This window comes from Hemiscyllium ocellatum, chromosome 1, assembly GCF_020745735.1.
Source record: "Hemiscyllium ocellatum isolate sHemOce1 chromosome 1, sHemOce1.pat.X.cur, whole genome shotgun sequence".
NCBI classification, from domain to species: Eukaryota; Metazoa; Chordata; class Chondrichthyes; order Orectolobiformes; family Hemiscylliidae; genus Hemiscyllium; species Hemiscyllium ocellatum.
This window is the reverse complement of record NC_083401.1, coordinates 48,644,255-48,658,745: the sequence shown is the minus strand read 5'-3', so window position 1 is coordinate 48,658,745 and position 14,491 is coordinate 48,644,255. Positions and strand designations below refer to the sequence as shown.

The 14,491-nt window shown below is 45.3% G+C and overlaps 1 protein-coding gene across 5 annotated transcripts in view; it reads right to left on the bottom strand.

Annotated features, from left to right (window-relative positions):
• The window catches only part of nedd4l (NEDD4 like E3 ubiquitin protein ligase), a 464,330-nt gene that overhangs the window by 84,275 nt on the left and 365,564 nt on the right, over positions 1–14,491 (bottom strand). For all 5 annotated transcript variants that reach the window (XM_060852432.1, XM_060852504.1, XM_060852582.1 and 2 more), the window contains one exon: positions 12,680–12,803. In XM_060852432.1, the coding sequence (XP_060708415.1) occupies positions 12,680–12,803 (124 nt within the window). The remainder of the gene's footprint in view (positions 1–12,679; positions 12,804–14,491) is intronic.

The window sequence follows — 14,491 nt, the reverse complement described above, 5'->3', positions numbered from 1 at the left end:
CCTTTGCCCACTGCTCGAGAAAGAGAACCCTTGATCCACCTGTACTGACTGTCAGTTCTGTGTCAGCCTCGTCAATTTCTCTTCCAGTGATATCGTTCGTAATAAACAGCTTGTCAATTTCACACGATCTGCGAGTGTGTGGTCTTTGTCTAATTGGGCTCAATTCTCCAACAGCTTGGTGTCAGTCAACAGGCCCTTTTTGCCCAACTGGGTAAGCGAACCTGACTTTTTAAATTGTGCCCAAATTGGAACTGATGACTAGCTTTGCCCAGTGGGCCACACCTACAAAGGGCTGGATGTCTGGGGCAAGTAGCCACATTTCTAATCTAAGGCAGCAGCATTTCAGTACCGAGCTGGTTTACTCGAGAAGCAGGCTGGTGAGCTCCCAAATTGTACCCATCTTGGTAGACGCATCATCCAACTTGAGCTGGAGAGCAGCCGTGTGTCTGATCCAGCCAGGGGAAAAGACGGACCGGCTTGTGTTCCCAGCGAGACAGGAGGAGAGATATTAAGTTCTCGCTTACTAAATCCACAGATTGTGGGAATTGGACAGGGGCCCTGCTGTTTTGTTTATCTGTAATGTTCTTGTCCTGCATTTGCCTCCTCTGTTTGTCCTGTTTGTTTCTGTGCTTGTCAGTGCTGCGGTCTGTTCTCTATTCCCAGCTCGAACCAGAGGTCAATGAGGTTGCAGGACCCCAAACCCTCGAGAGAAGGACTGCCCCAGGGACCATGTCTAACTTGTCCTGATGAGACAGCGATCCGCAGACACAGACTCTCTCAGCAAAGTCATCAGCACCATGGTAACCACTCATGCTGGGAAGGTAAGGTAGGGAATACCCTGTTAATACAAGTCACCAGCCAATATTGTTCAGGAGCATGGCCTGAGTTTAGAGAAATTTAGGGAAGTGGTCAGCTCCCCCCCCACCCCCAAATTAAAATCACAGAGTCCTGAAAACTCTGAAAAGAAAAGAACTCCCCTCCCAGCCTCCCTTCCCTCAGTATCCCACACTTAACTTGGTGCTGAGGAACTTGATCCTGGCAGGGGGTGGGATGAGGTGGCTGTGTTACAGGGCAGAGAGAGTGAGAGAGAGAGTGAGAGAGTGAGAGAGTGAGAGAGTGAGAGAGAGAGAGAGTGTGAGAGAGTGAGAGTGAGAGTGAGAGTGAGAGTGAGACAGAGAGAGAGAGAGAGAGATGGTCCGGCAGCCTGTCACAATTGCTGCTGGTACTCAACCTGGTCCGAGTGCACACATGCAGTTATCCACTGAATCTTGGAGAAATGTTGACTCTGTGTGTTTGAGCTTGCAGGCACACTTGCTTGCTGGTGACTGAGTGTCTGTTTCAATCCCTGTAGCCCAAGATCCAGAGATGACTTGATTTAATTTGCATTTGGTGATCTAGGATGGTTTTTCTTTTAAGGAACAATCGGTGCTTATGAAATGAAAGTTCTGCATAAGTTTTATTAATAAGGTTTTAACGTTCCTGCTCTTCTTACACACAGAATTAACTAAAGTAGATTAAAGCAATCGTACTATAACTAAATTGGCATCAAACTGTTCACCACTTCTCTATCAGAGTTTATGGAAGCATGTTTATTTTAAGTATAATACAATAAAATTCAATGATATGGTATTAACCAGTGTAACTAACATTTCAGCATCCCGGACTGAGGTGCAGAATGATTCTGCACGGGAATAAACGAAACCTTTATATGGCTTAATTAAAACCGGACGAAGGGCTTTTGCCTGAAATGTCGTTTTTCCTGCCCCTCGGATGCTGCCTGACCCGCTGTGCTTTTCCAGCCCCACTCTGATCTAGACTCTGGTTTCCAGCATCTGCAGTCCTCACTTTTGCTTACTATCTGACTTGGTCAACTTCAACATAGGACCCGTCAGTGTCCCCGATACTGCAGTAATTTCTGCTTCATGCCCAGTGGCCCTCCAGGGTCGGCAGACATTGTGCAAGTTGAATACCAGCACCACTACTCCCCTTAGGGTCTCACACTGGAAATCTCAGACACACTACTCCATGCCGTTTCCTGCAGCCCTGGAACCCCCGAGCCTGCCATCTCTAGCTGTGTCTGGTCGAGCTCGCACGCGCTTAAGAGTCCCCACAGTTAAACCGGGGTTAGAATCCCACAGTTAAAATCTAGGTTACAGTCCTAGGGGTGAATTGGGGTTAGAGTCCCCACAGTTAAACTGGGCTTAAAGTCCAACAGTTAAAATCTGGGTCCGAGTCCCAGAGTTAAAAAGGGGTTAGAGTCCTCTAGTGGCGAGATTTGAGGCTCCGGAGTAAAAGAAAAGTTAGAATTTGGTATTTCTTAAAACTGCTGCCTTTTTTCCCCATGCCTTCCCTTAGAAGTACTTTCAGACAACATGGCGTCACTGGGAAAAGGGGGAAAAAGTAGAGCCAGTCTGCTCAGGTCCCGACATTAAAGTGCATTGACTGCTGGGGTAAACTTTGCCCGGGTTTTGTGCTGTGAACTTGACTCTGCGAGTCCTTATTCTGGGGAAGAGGTTTGCTGCGAGGGCTCTCTCTTTTTGTAAGTGTAACCCCTCCACTTTGCACCCCTTGGTCAGGCTGCCATCCCCTTAGTTGAGATTTCCCGATTCAGCCAGGATGAGTTCTGCGTACGCTGCGTTCCCACATCAGTTCAGGCCACTTTCACCACACATAGCCCAGCCACTGCCCCCTCTTATGAGCCAGCCCTCCAGCCTCACTGTGGGCACTGCACTCCAATCATGCAGGCCAAGTGCTGTCTGCCCCACCACACAGTGACGCTCAGGCAGGGAACTGTCCTGCCATCTATACGGCAGTACCCACTGTTGCCAGCAGCAACAGAAAGGATCAAGCCAGTTATTGACTCCCTCCTACAACAAGGCATCCTGGTTCCCACAGCCAGCCCATGCAGTTCCCCCATCCTACCCATCCTAAAACCCAGGAGGCCAGGAAACTGGTGATTTGTCCAAGATCTAAGGGCTTTCAATGCCATTGTTGCTCCCTGCTCCCCATCCTCACTGGGATAAGAGGTTCTTTTTTGGAATGGCAGCCGATGACAAGCGGTGTCCCACAGGGTTCAGAGTTGGGGCTGCAGCTGTTCACGTTATATATTAATGATCTGGATGAAGGGACTGGGGACATTCTAGTGAAGCTTGCCAATGATACAAAGTTAGGTGGACAGGCAGGTAGTACTGAGGAAGTGGGGAGGCTGCAGAAGGATCTAGACAGTTTGGGAGAGTGGTCCAGAAATAGCCGATGAAGTTCAATGTGAGCAAATGCGAGGTCTTGCACTTTGGAAAAAAGAATACAAGCATAGACTACTTTCTAAACGGTGGGAAAATTCATAAAGCCAAAGTACAAAGGAGTGCTAGTCGAGGATTCTCTAAAGGTAAACATGCAGGTTGAATCGGTGATTAAGAAAGTGAATGCAATGTTGTCATTTATCTCAAGAGCGTTGGAATATAAAAGCAGCGATGTGCTACTGAGACTTTATAAAGCTCGGGTTAGGCCCCATTTGGAGTACTGTGTCCAGTTTTGGCCCTCAGGAAGGACATACTGGCACTGGAACGTGTCCAGCGGAGATTCACACGGATGATCCCTGGAATGGTAGGTCTAACATATGAGGAACAGCTGAGGATCCTGGGATTGCACTCACTGGAGTTTAGAAGATTAAGGGGAGACTTAATAGAAACTTACAAGATAATACATGGTTTGGAAAGGGTGGACGCTAGGAAATTGTTTCCGTTAGGCGAGGAGACTAGGACCCCTGGCCACAGCCTTAGAATTAGAGGGGGTCAATTCAGAACAGAAATGTGGAGACATTTCTTCAGCCAGAGAACGGTGGGCCTGTGGAATTCATTGTCGCAGAGTGCAGTGGAGGCCGGGACACTAAATGTCTTCAAGCCAGAGATTGATAAATTTTTGATGTCACAAGGAATTAAGGGCTACGGGGAGAATGCGGGTAAGTGGAGTTGAAATGCCCATCAGCCATGATTGAATGGCAGAGTGGACTCGATGGGCCGAATGGCCTTACTTCCACTCCTACGTCTTATGGTCTTATGCTTCTCTGTAATTGACCTCTGTTCAGCACTTTTCTCCATCAAATTTTCCCGAGAGCCAGTTCTTGTTCGCTTTTATGTACTGCAGCCGCCAATACACGTGGACCTGGCTTCCCCAGGGTACACAGAGAGCCCCACAGTATATGCCGCTACAGTATACTGCACATTTTCCACCCTTCACCTACCATGCCACAGCACCATCCTCCAACACGCTTTGTTACTGGCTTCTACCTCCATTCATTTGTGTATGCAGGACACTGTTGCCTTGCTCTGCTGTCTGGCAGAAGATGGACACAGGGTCTTGGTTGGAAAAATGCAGCTCTGCCAGCACAAAGTTCAGTACTTGGGGTACGACCTCTTGCATGGCCTCAGAGCATTTTCTAAGTAGTGGGTGGCAGCCATTACCCAGTTCCCTCTGCCTGCCACCAGGACTCAGCTGCAAGCTTTCCTGGGAATGATTAACTATTGCAGGCGCTGGATTCCTGACCACCAAGCCAGCGATGCGCCCCTACATGAGACACCCTCACCTAAGCAGCAGCAAAGGAATTTTGGACACCTGAGGTGGAACACGCCTTCATTGACTTAAAACAATGTCGAGTCTCCTCACCTGCTCTGAGGGTCCGGAACTACATGCAGCCATTTTATCCCTATGTGACTGAGACAGAAGGGTTTACATCCAGCACTTTGACTCAGCCTCATGAGGACTGATTGCTTTTTACTCTGTCCAGTTGTCACCATTTGTAACGGGAACACCGGCACGTTTGAGGGATCTGGCAACCACCACATTAACCGTGGAAATCGCCACCCCCATTGTGCTGGATTATCCTGCACTGTTCTGGTCCCCCATTCGGTCTCCCTGCTGCTCAATTCAGCAGCAATGCAACATTTTACCGCCGCCCAGAGAATTGGTTATGAGGTCACATTACTATCCAAGGCCAACCGTTCCCTATGGTGCGTCCCTGCTTTGAATCCCACTACCTTCCTTCCCCTCACCCAGAACACCTCTGCAAATGACAATGCAGACCTCAGACAGCAGGTTATTACCCCCATGCGCTGACCTCTCTGAGAGGCCACTCGATAACCCTGACCTTATTGTTTGTTTACAGATGGGTCCTCCTTTGGACCCATGGACCAATGTACATTGGCAGGCTATGCTATCTGCACCCCTATCAGCCGCGCCTAGTGGAAGGGACATTTGCACAAGCTGTGGAGCTATTCGCCCTCACATGAGCTTGCGTCATTGCAACAGGGCAGCACAGCCAACATTTATCCAGACTCCAGATATGCTTTTGGAATGATCTGGAGAGAGAGAGGGCTCATCATTTCAGTAGGGAAGCCACTGCAATACACCATGCTGATTGCCTCCAGGAGGTTGGCAATCCCACATGCTATCGCTGTAACTGCGCTGCCCATACTGTGGCCAGTGACCCTGTCACCCACAGAAATACATCTGCTGACACAGCAGCTGGAGAAGTTGTGTTGCACTCCGCCACGTACATCCTGCAGACTACCGAAATGGCAAAAGCCCCAGAATCCACCACCTCCATGGTAGCAGTGCGAGCTGTTCACGATGCTGCTCCATGAGAGGAGAAGGAAAGCTGAGCCTGTCTTGGAGCTAAACAGTCACCTTCCTTACAGCTGCTTGTCCACCCCAAAGGCCACAGTATCTGTCCACGAGCCTACCTGCAAGCATTGGTCCTAGCAGCCCATGCCATCGGCCACACAGGCAAGAGAAGGATGATACACGCGGTCAAGCAATCTTGGTATGCACCGGGATTCACTGCCGGTGCCCAAGCCATGCTAACATGGTGCTTTATTTGTCTGCAAACAATGCAGGGAAGCCTGTGGCTAGGCATGACCAGTGACCTGTCCCTGAGGGATCCTTCACCCACTTACAGATTGACTTTGCCCAAAACCAGGGTTCAAATACATCCTCGTCATTATTGACATGTTTTCAAAATGGGTGGAAGCATTCTTTACAAGAAGGATGCTGCATGAACAGTGGTCTAAAGTCTCCTACGAGATGTCATTCCCAGATTTGGGGTCCTGGGGAACATCGAGATGGACAGGGGGATCCACTTTATGGCAAAACTGACTACCGGCATTGGTGAAGCGCTGGGAATGCCGTAGAGGCACCAGATTCCCCACCAGCCCCAGTTATCCAGAATGGTGGAAGGGATGAATGGCACACTCAAAACCACCCCCACCAAAATCACCCAAGACACGGGACTGACCTGGCCAGATGCCTTGCCACTGGTTCTCTGCACTATACGTGGTCAGGTGAACCACACCACCGGGCTCACCCCTTTTGAGGGGCTTATGGGCGACACATGTCCACAACTACCAGGCCCCCAAAACTGTCAATCATTGACACAGCACTGCTCCTGACACGGGGGGCTCTGCTGGATTTGGTCCAGGTCCTCAGCAAAATAATTTAAATCAGGATTTGGTAAAAGTGGCATTGCCCACACCCCATTGAGAGCCAATTCATCCTTTCCAACCTGGGCACCATGTTATGACAAAATCACTGGAAAGGCCCATTCCTGGTTCTCTTGACAACCCGGACAGCTGTCAAGCTGGAAGGAAGACCAGTGGGGACACATGCAACCCGCTGCAAGAGAGCTCTGCCCCCACAGGATGACAATCCAGAAGGGCAACAAATAACATCTTCAACAGTGAGGAAGGATCCAGCTACTCGCCACAGTCATCGTCATCATCTCCCTTACACTGACCATTACACCAGGGATCACTGGGGAAAGGGCACATGTGGCGAGGCACCTACCTGGTTGGGAGTTGCGGATTAACACATGGACTATGTCTGTGCCCACTGAGTCAAACAGACCCGCCTGCTGAGTCTGCCCTTGTGTCCCCGCCCACGGAGGCATTCCCCTGAGATCTGTTCCCTTTAACACCTCAGACATGGCTGAATGGTGGCTGGAACGGGACAGGTCCCGAGGTCATCACACCAGCATACCGCTGTAAATGACCAGCTACAAGGGTAATGCCCCAGCCTGCTGGATGTCTGTGGGGGACCAGTTAGATAAATTTAAACGTTGGTTCTACCCGACATAAACCTCCCCCATGAACCCCTGGCCCTGCTCCTTACTGACACTACTGGACAGGGGCCACCCATGGGGTCTATCTCCGTCTGGATGGGAGGCTGGCTGGAGCCAGTGCACCAACTATCCCTCCGATTCCAAACCCCCACCAACTAAGCCCCCTGGCTCCGGCTGCAATGCTCCCTTTTCATCACTCCCTTAAAACAAAAAAAAAGGGAATTATGGGAGAAAATCCACTTCCCTGTCCACCCACAGTATGGCTACAAAGAGCACAAAGATCCATGTCTGCCTAAGCCACAAGAAAAATAACCAGAGTGCCTCAGCCTTGACCAAACAGGCTAACTAAGACACAAGGCAGCCAACAGGAGATGACTCAAGCAACTTCCAGACCGGGGAATACACTTCCTGAGACAGCCTGACAATAGACGTCCTAACACTCAGTAAGCAAAATTGCTCCCGAAGCCCCGAGGACAGCCTCACCCCTCGTGGAGGGCTATAATTAGTGGTACTCCACAGGGATCAGTGCTGGAACCTCTGATCTACACAAATTATTTGGAGGAAAGTGTAGTTGGCTTAATTACTAAGTTTGCAGATGACACAAAGACTAGTGGAGTTGCAGATAGGTGAGGAGGATTGTCAGTGGCAAAACAGAATATAGACCAGTTGGGCAGAAAAATGGCAGATTGAGTTTAATCCAGATAAATGTGAGGTGATGCATTTTGGAAGGTCAAATACAAGTGGAAATTATACAGGGAATGGCACAACCTTTAGGAGTATTGATATGCAGAGGGATCTGGGAGTACAGGACCACAGAGCACTGAAGGTGGTAGCGCAGGTAGATAAGGTAGTAAAAAAGGCTTAAGGCATGCTTACCTTTATTGGAAGGGGCATTATACATAAGGATAGACAAGTTTTGCTACAGCTTTATAGAACTTTAGTTAGGCCACACTTGGAATGGTGCATATAGTTCTGATTAGCACACTATCAGAAGGATGTGGATGCTTTGGAGAGGATAGAGAAAAGGTTTACCAGAATGTTGCCTGTTATGGGGGATTTTAGCTATGAAGAAAGGTTGGATAGGCTGGGTTGTTTTCACTGCAATGCAGGAGGTTGAGGGGTGCCCTGTTAGAAGATAAGATTGTGAATGGCAACGGAGAGAGTGGAAAGAATGAGGTTTTTTCTCCACGGTGGAGGGGAATTACTAGGGGACACAGATGCAAGGTGGGGTGGGGAGGGGTGTTGTTTAAATCAGATGTGAGAGGCAAGTTTTTTGCAAAGGGTGGTGAGTGCCTGGAACATGCAGTCAGAGATGGCGGTAAACACAGACACAATAGCAGCATTCAAGTAGCACCTGGACGAATACATGAATAGGAAGGGAATAGAGGGATACAGATCCTGTAAGTGAAGGCTGTTTTAGGATGGAAGGGCAATATGTGGCAACACAGTCTTGGAGGGCCGAAGGGCCTGTTCCTTTGCTGTATTGTTCTTCTTTGTACTATCAGAAACCCAAGTGGTCTTTAGGTCCTGACTTACAACTACTCAGTTAGTTAGAATTTAATTTGACCTCTGGCAAGAATTTATGTTATAAATAATTTATTATGGGACAATTTATAAATAATCATCCTCTATTTTGCATTTCAATCTATCAGATTTGTAAACCTCTTCCACATAATGTACTCTTTATTCCCAATTCCTTATCCCATTTATTCACGTCACGTTTTCTGCATTTACACCAACGTCTCATGTCTGAATAGATTACTTGCATATGCCTTCAGTACTATTAAACTTCAAGGCACCATGTGTATGCTCTCTCTTCCATTGTGACTACCGTTATGCACGCTCAGATATGTGGTAATAATCTGTATTGGAAAATATACTTGATTTTAAACATGCATTGATCCTTTCCAAAATTGTGCCAAATACACACTTTATTTTCCTTTCACTACTCCTCACCTAAGCAAAGATCAGAGAAAGTGCAACAAATTTGACAGCTGTTTTACAGTGCTGACACAGATACGTTGGATCACAAGTACCCCTTACAGACTTTGAAAATAAATCCCAAAACATTGGTGCAAAGGCCTGGGTTGCTTCACACTGATGTCACGCTGTTCATTAGTTTTAATGACATGAACATACAAGAGTAGGATCCATTCTGATCTTTTGTGGACTCTTGCCATTCTGCATTCCTTAGTGAAGATTAACTGTGGACAGCATCACATTATCTGCTTAGGGGCCCTGCTGCCTTCCAGATTCAACATAAAGTTCAAATAACTTTCAGGCCTGAGCACTTTCTCCAAATCCCTAGGCCTTATCATCACATGGCTGCTTCCCACTGTCAGCTACGAACGGTCCCCATTAACAGCTACTGATCTCCCAGTCCAGGCTGACCTTCATCTATTTTTTTTTAGTCTGCCTAACTGTTGTTCTCTCTCTGGTTTAAATCTCCAGCTACCATTTACTCCACCCTGCTCCCCCCACTCTACTTTCAGTATACATACACGCCAATCTTTTCCGAGCTACCATCAGTTGTGAAGGAGAATCACCGGACCCAAACCTGCAGCCAGGTGGGCAGGAGGAATAATGGCTATCAGACAGGTTAAAAACTATAATCAAACGTGCTGGGAACTTTGGTCAAACTTGTTTAAAGTCTGACCTTGGCTAAAACTGCAGTGAGGACATGTTGTGACCTGAAAGCTAAGACTTGAACTTTGCTTTGTTGATCAAATAGGCAAGGTTTCATAGTGGTCTGCCGGATAGTGTGGCACTTTATTATCTTATATGGAACATGACTTATGACTAATCATGACTTGGTATTAAGATGTGGGAACTGCTTGTCAATAAGCTCCATCGATTGGGATCAAACATTGTGGCCATGTTTGGTCAGTTCATTGGCTGAGTGCCAGAGAAGTTTCTGGAAAACGAACATACTTTGAGATACAAGCTCCAAGCACAAAGGATTTGGTAGGTGTAAGCCCTTGAGACCAATTTGAGAAGCATGTGCCTTGAACCTATCTTCGAAGAAACAAAAGGATCATGAGGTAAGATCTACACAAAAACGAAAGTTAGCTGCTTCACTCAAATTTGGCTGGCATTTGTTTCAAGCTAAAATTACAAAGTTAGAGTTAAATGTAAATAAGTTAAAGAAAAGAATGAAATCAACCGAAGTGAGTTAGAGTTGAAGTTAAATTAGATGAAGTAAAAAGTAAATGTTGTACTAAATGCTTTACATTGATTACTGGTAACTAAAGACTTAAATAAAGAAGAAGGGTTTATTTGACTAAAGTCTGAGTCAACTCCAAGTCCTTTGCCAGTCACAGGGAAAAACGTTTGAGTATTCCTTTCAGGTAACAAAGCTCTGCTTTCTCTCCACAGATACTGCCAGACCTGCTGAGATTTTACAGCTATTTGTTTTCATTTCTGACTTCCAGAATCTGCAGTTCTTTGCTTTTTTTTTTGAAAAGACTGTGGACTTTGTAGCTTTTTCAAAACATGCGAAGGGTTTTGAAAAATGTCAATAAGGAGAAATTGTTTTCAGTAGCCTGTGTCTAACAAGACAAAACATATTAAACGCTGAAGAACCCAAGGCAAAATGAGGAGGAATGCTGCAAGATGCTATGATTTAAAAGGTACTGCCTGAAAGGTGATGAGAAGAGTCAAAGGTAACTTTCAAAAGGAAATTGGGTGAATCCTTGAATAGGAGAAGTTTTCCACAAAATGGACAAAGAGCATAGGTAGGACAAATGGAATAGTTTCTTCAAATAATTTGTACAGACACTAAATGGAATAGCCACCATATGTTCTATAGAATCATGCAGAACAGATGGTGGCTACTCCATTTAGTATCTGCACTATTAGTTATAGAATGATGCAGACAATAGACAATAGGCGCAGGACTCGGCCGTTCAGCCCTTTGATCCAGCACCACCATTCATTGCGATCATGGTTGACCATGGTTGATCATCCATAATCAATATCCTGTTCCTACCTTATTCCCATAACCCTTGATTCTACAATCCTTTAGAGCTCTATCCAACTCTTTCTTTAAAGTATCCAGAGACTTGGCCTCCACTATCCTCTGGGGCACAGCATTCCATTTATCCACCACTCTCTGGGTGAAAAAGTTTCTCCTCAACTCTGTTCTAAATGGCCTACCCCTTATTTTTAAACGGTGTCCTCTGTATTTCAGCCACATGGAATTTCTTTTATTCTTAGCTAGGAATTCTAGCTGAGCAAGAATCCTGCTTATTCAGGTAAAACTCTCTTCTTGAGTGTCTTCTCTTCCCTAACATCTCACTTTCTTTTGCTTAGAAACTGTAATTTGGTTTCTGTTGTATGACCTGTCATTGTCTAGAATTTCTCATTTTAGTTTTATCCCAGATTCTCACTGTCCTTAATGTTTTCATCTCCTTGCTGGTACATTCAATCAAATGCTATCTTGATTTTGAGAAAGGCCTGACCTGCAAACCCATGGCCCACCGATGACCTATAGCAGCCATGTGGCCTAAAAACAGGTTGTTGATTAGGCACACCATCCTTTCAAAGTCCACGTCTTCCCGAGATGGAACCATTTTGCTGTTTCTTCATCGATGCTGGGTTAAAGTCCCGGAGTCCCCTTTTGAATGTTACAATGGATCTTCCAAGGATAAGCGTGTGAAGGTATTAAAAATAAAACCTAATATTTAGAGTTGAATAAAAAGTTTTTCTAACCTTTTTTGGACATACTAGGTTTCATCATGATCTTAAAGACTCAGAGAGAACAAAGAGGAGCCATCCTGCTATGATTCACACGGTATTGTGATGCATGCTTAATACAATCACATTGCAAAGGATTCCCTTTCCTCAGATTGGTTTCCCTTCATTTCAAAATTGGTATTCCACCAAATTGCCATCCCATCTCCAAAGTTTTCAAATTCCAGTTTCACACCCATTACCTTACCTCACTAAAATCGATTTGTCTCTGTTGGGAATCATTCTCTCATGAGTATGATTTTGCACACAGAAAATTCCGAGTCCTCTTCTACTTAACATCAAAGATTCAGTGCCCGAACATGTAGATTAGATTAGATTCCCTACAGTCTGGAAACAGGTCCTTCAGCCCAACAAGTCCACACCGACCCTCTGACACATTTCCCTCTGACTAATGCAGTTAACACTATGGCAATTTAGCATGGCCAATTCACCTGACCAGCACATCTCTGGACTGTGGGAGGAAACCGGAGCACCCAGAGGAAACTCACACAGGCACAGGGAGAAAGTGCAAACTCCACACAGATAGTTACCCGAGGCAGGAATCGAACCTGGGTCCCTTGTGCTGTGAAGCAACAGTGCTAACCACTGAGCCACCGTGCCGCCCCATAGCAATAATACCACTAGGCCATTGCCTCTCCCAATCCAATCTTCCTTTCATTTCCACACAATGCATGGATTAGGAGTTCTAGTTGGGCAGTACCTGCCCTGATGTCTCTTTGGTTAGTACCACAAATCAAGTCCTTTGAATGTGCATTTAATATTAGGTTACATTGATTGCACATGCACAAAGTTAGAAAATGCTTTTTGATTACTTACATCACCACTATCCCGATTTTCTGTAGTTTCCAAATCTTCACTAATATGTCGACGAGATCGAAACACTCGGTGAGCTTCTTGGTGGATCTGCCGAATGTTGGTATCGGACTCATTTTCCACATCTCTGCAAAGCACAGGAAATAATTTATTCTTACCTAATCAAGTGCATGGGACAAAATACTAGCTTTGTCAGTGAGGTGCACATTCCATGAGTGAATTTAAATTACAAAAAAAACTTGAACCATATTGCGCAAGAGCTCAAGAAAGAGCAGGTTAACTCTCGAGTAGGTGATAATGATGAGGCTATCATCATTTATTCTGACAACAAATTAAATCAGCTTGTAACAAAACCAGAAGATGCTGGCAAAACTCAGCAGGTCTGGCAGCATCTGTGGGGAGAAAAACAGGGTTAATGTCAACTCCGCGTTCTCCCCACTGAAGCTGCAAGGCCCATTGAGTTGCACCAGCAATTTCGATTTTGTTTCAGTTCTCCAACAATAGCAATTCCTCATTTTAAGTCAGCTTGTAATTACAGTACTGGGGTTGGGACATGTGCAGTTAAAATCTAGAAGCTGCTGTCAGAGATATCCTGGAACTCCACAGCTTGCACTGGAATAGGCCTCATCAATAAACTGCGTACTGTAATCAATGCAAAAAATACTAAATTGTGGTATTGTCAATTTGTTCCACATTGAACATTGCGAAAAAAAAAGTTAGACACGCTCAAGAGAAAGTGAATTTTTATTGACTTGAAAAACTAGTGCTGACTCATCCAGAAAACTTGATTTTACATTTAGAGTTTCTTTCTGTTGGATGTCAATTTTATTTTTATTCACTCACAAGGTGTGTCCCTGCTAAGGCAAGAATTTGCTGTTGATCTCCAATAGTCCTTGAGAAGGTAGTGGAGAAGCACTTTTTTTGTCAAACTACTACAGTCATAGAATCATGTAGTACAGCAGAAGTCCTTTAGCCTATCAAATCTGTATACCAAAAACATTCAACTTCCCTACACTACCACAGTCCTTTCGGTTGAGGTACTTTGACTCTGATGTTTACAGCTCAGAAGGAAGTCATTTGGCCCATCATGTCCACACTAGTCAAAAATGATCTGCCTGCATTAATTCCATTTTTGAGTTTTGGAACCATGGCAATAGCTGATTATTTAAATACTTGAATGTAATGAGAGTTTTTGATTCAACTACTTTCCAGACAGTGAGTTTGTACTTTTGTTTTTAAGTCCCCTACCCTGCACTTTTTATGCTCGAATATGGGCTCTCCCATATAGACCAATGATATCTTCCATCAGCTCTTTTTTTTAAAATTTAACCCTAACCTTTATGTTATCCTGGGTTCTTGGGCTAACTTCCAAATATTAGGACCATCATTGTCCCCTTCCTTGTTTGCCTTTCTATGGACTAGTTAAACAAGTTCTCCTGTATGCAGCTGAGCAACTCTGCTCTTGCCCTAGCTTGCACATTAAAACTTTCCCAGTTAATATACAGGTAATTAAAGTCCTCTACTATTAATGCTTAATTATTCTTAGACATCTCTAAAATGTAACGTCATATTTGATCCTGTGGTCTTGATTGTTTGGGGGGCCAACACAACACTCAAAAGCATATTTGCCCTTTTGTGTTTTTTTATTTCTATCAATAGGGCCTCATATGGTGATTCTTTCAAAATATCCCTCCTTGCTGCTATAATCGATTGCTTGATCAATATTGTAAATCCCACCCTCTTCTACCCCACTTCCTAACTCTTCTGAATACCCTATAACCAGCAAAGTTGAGCTGCCATACCTGTCCATGTTTC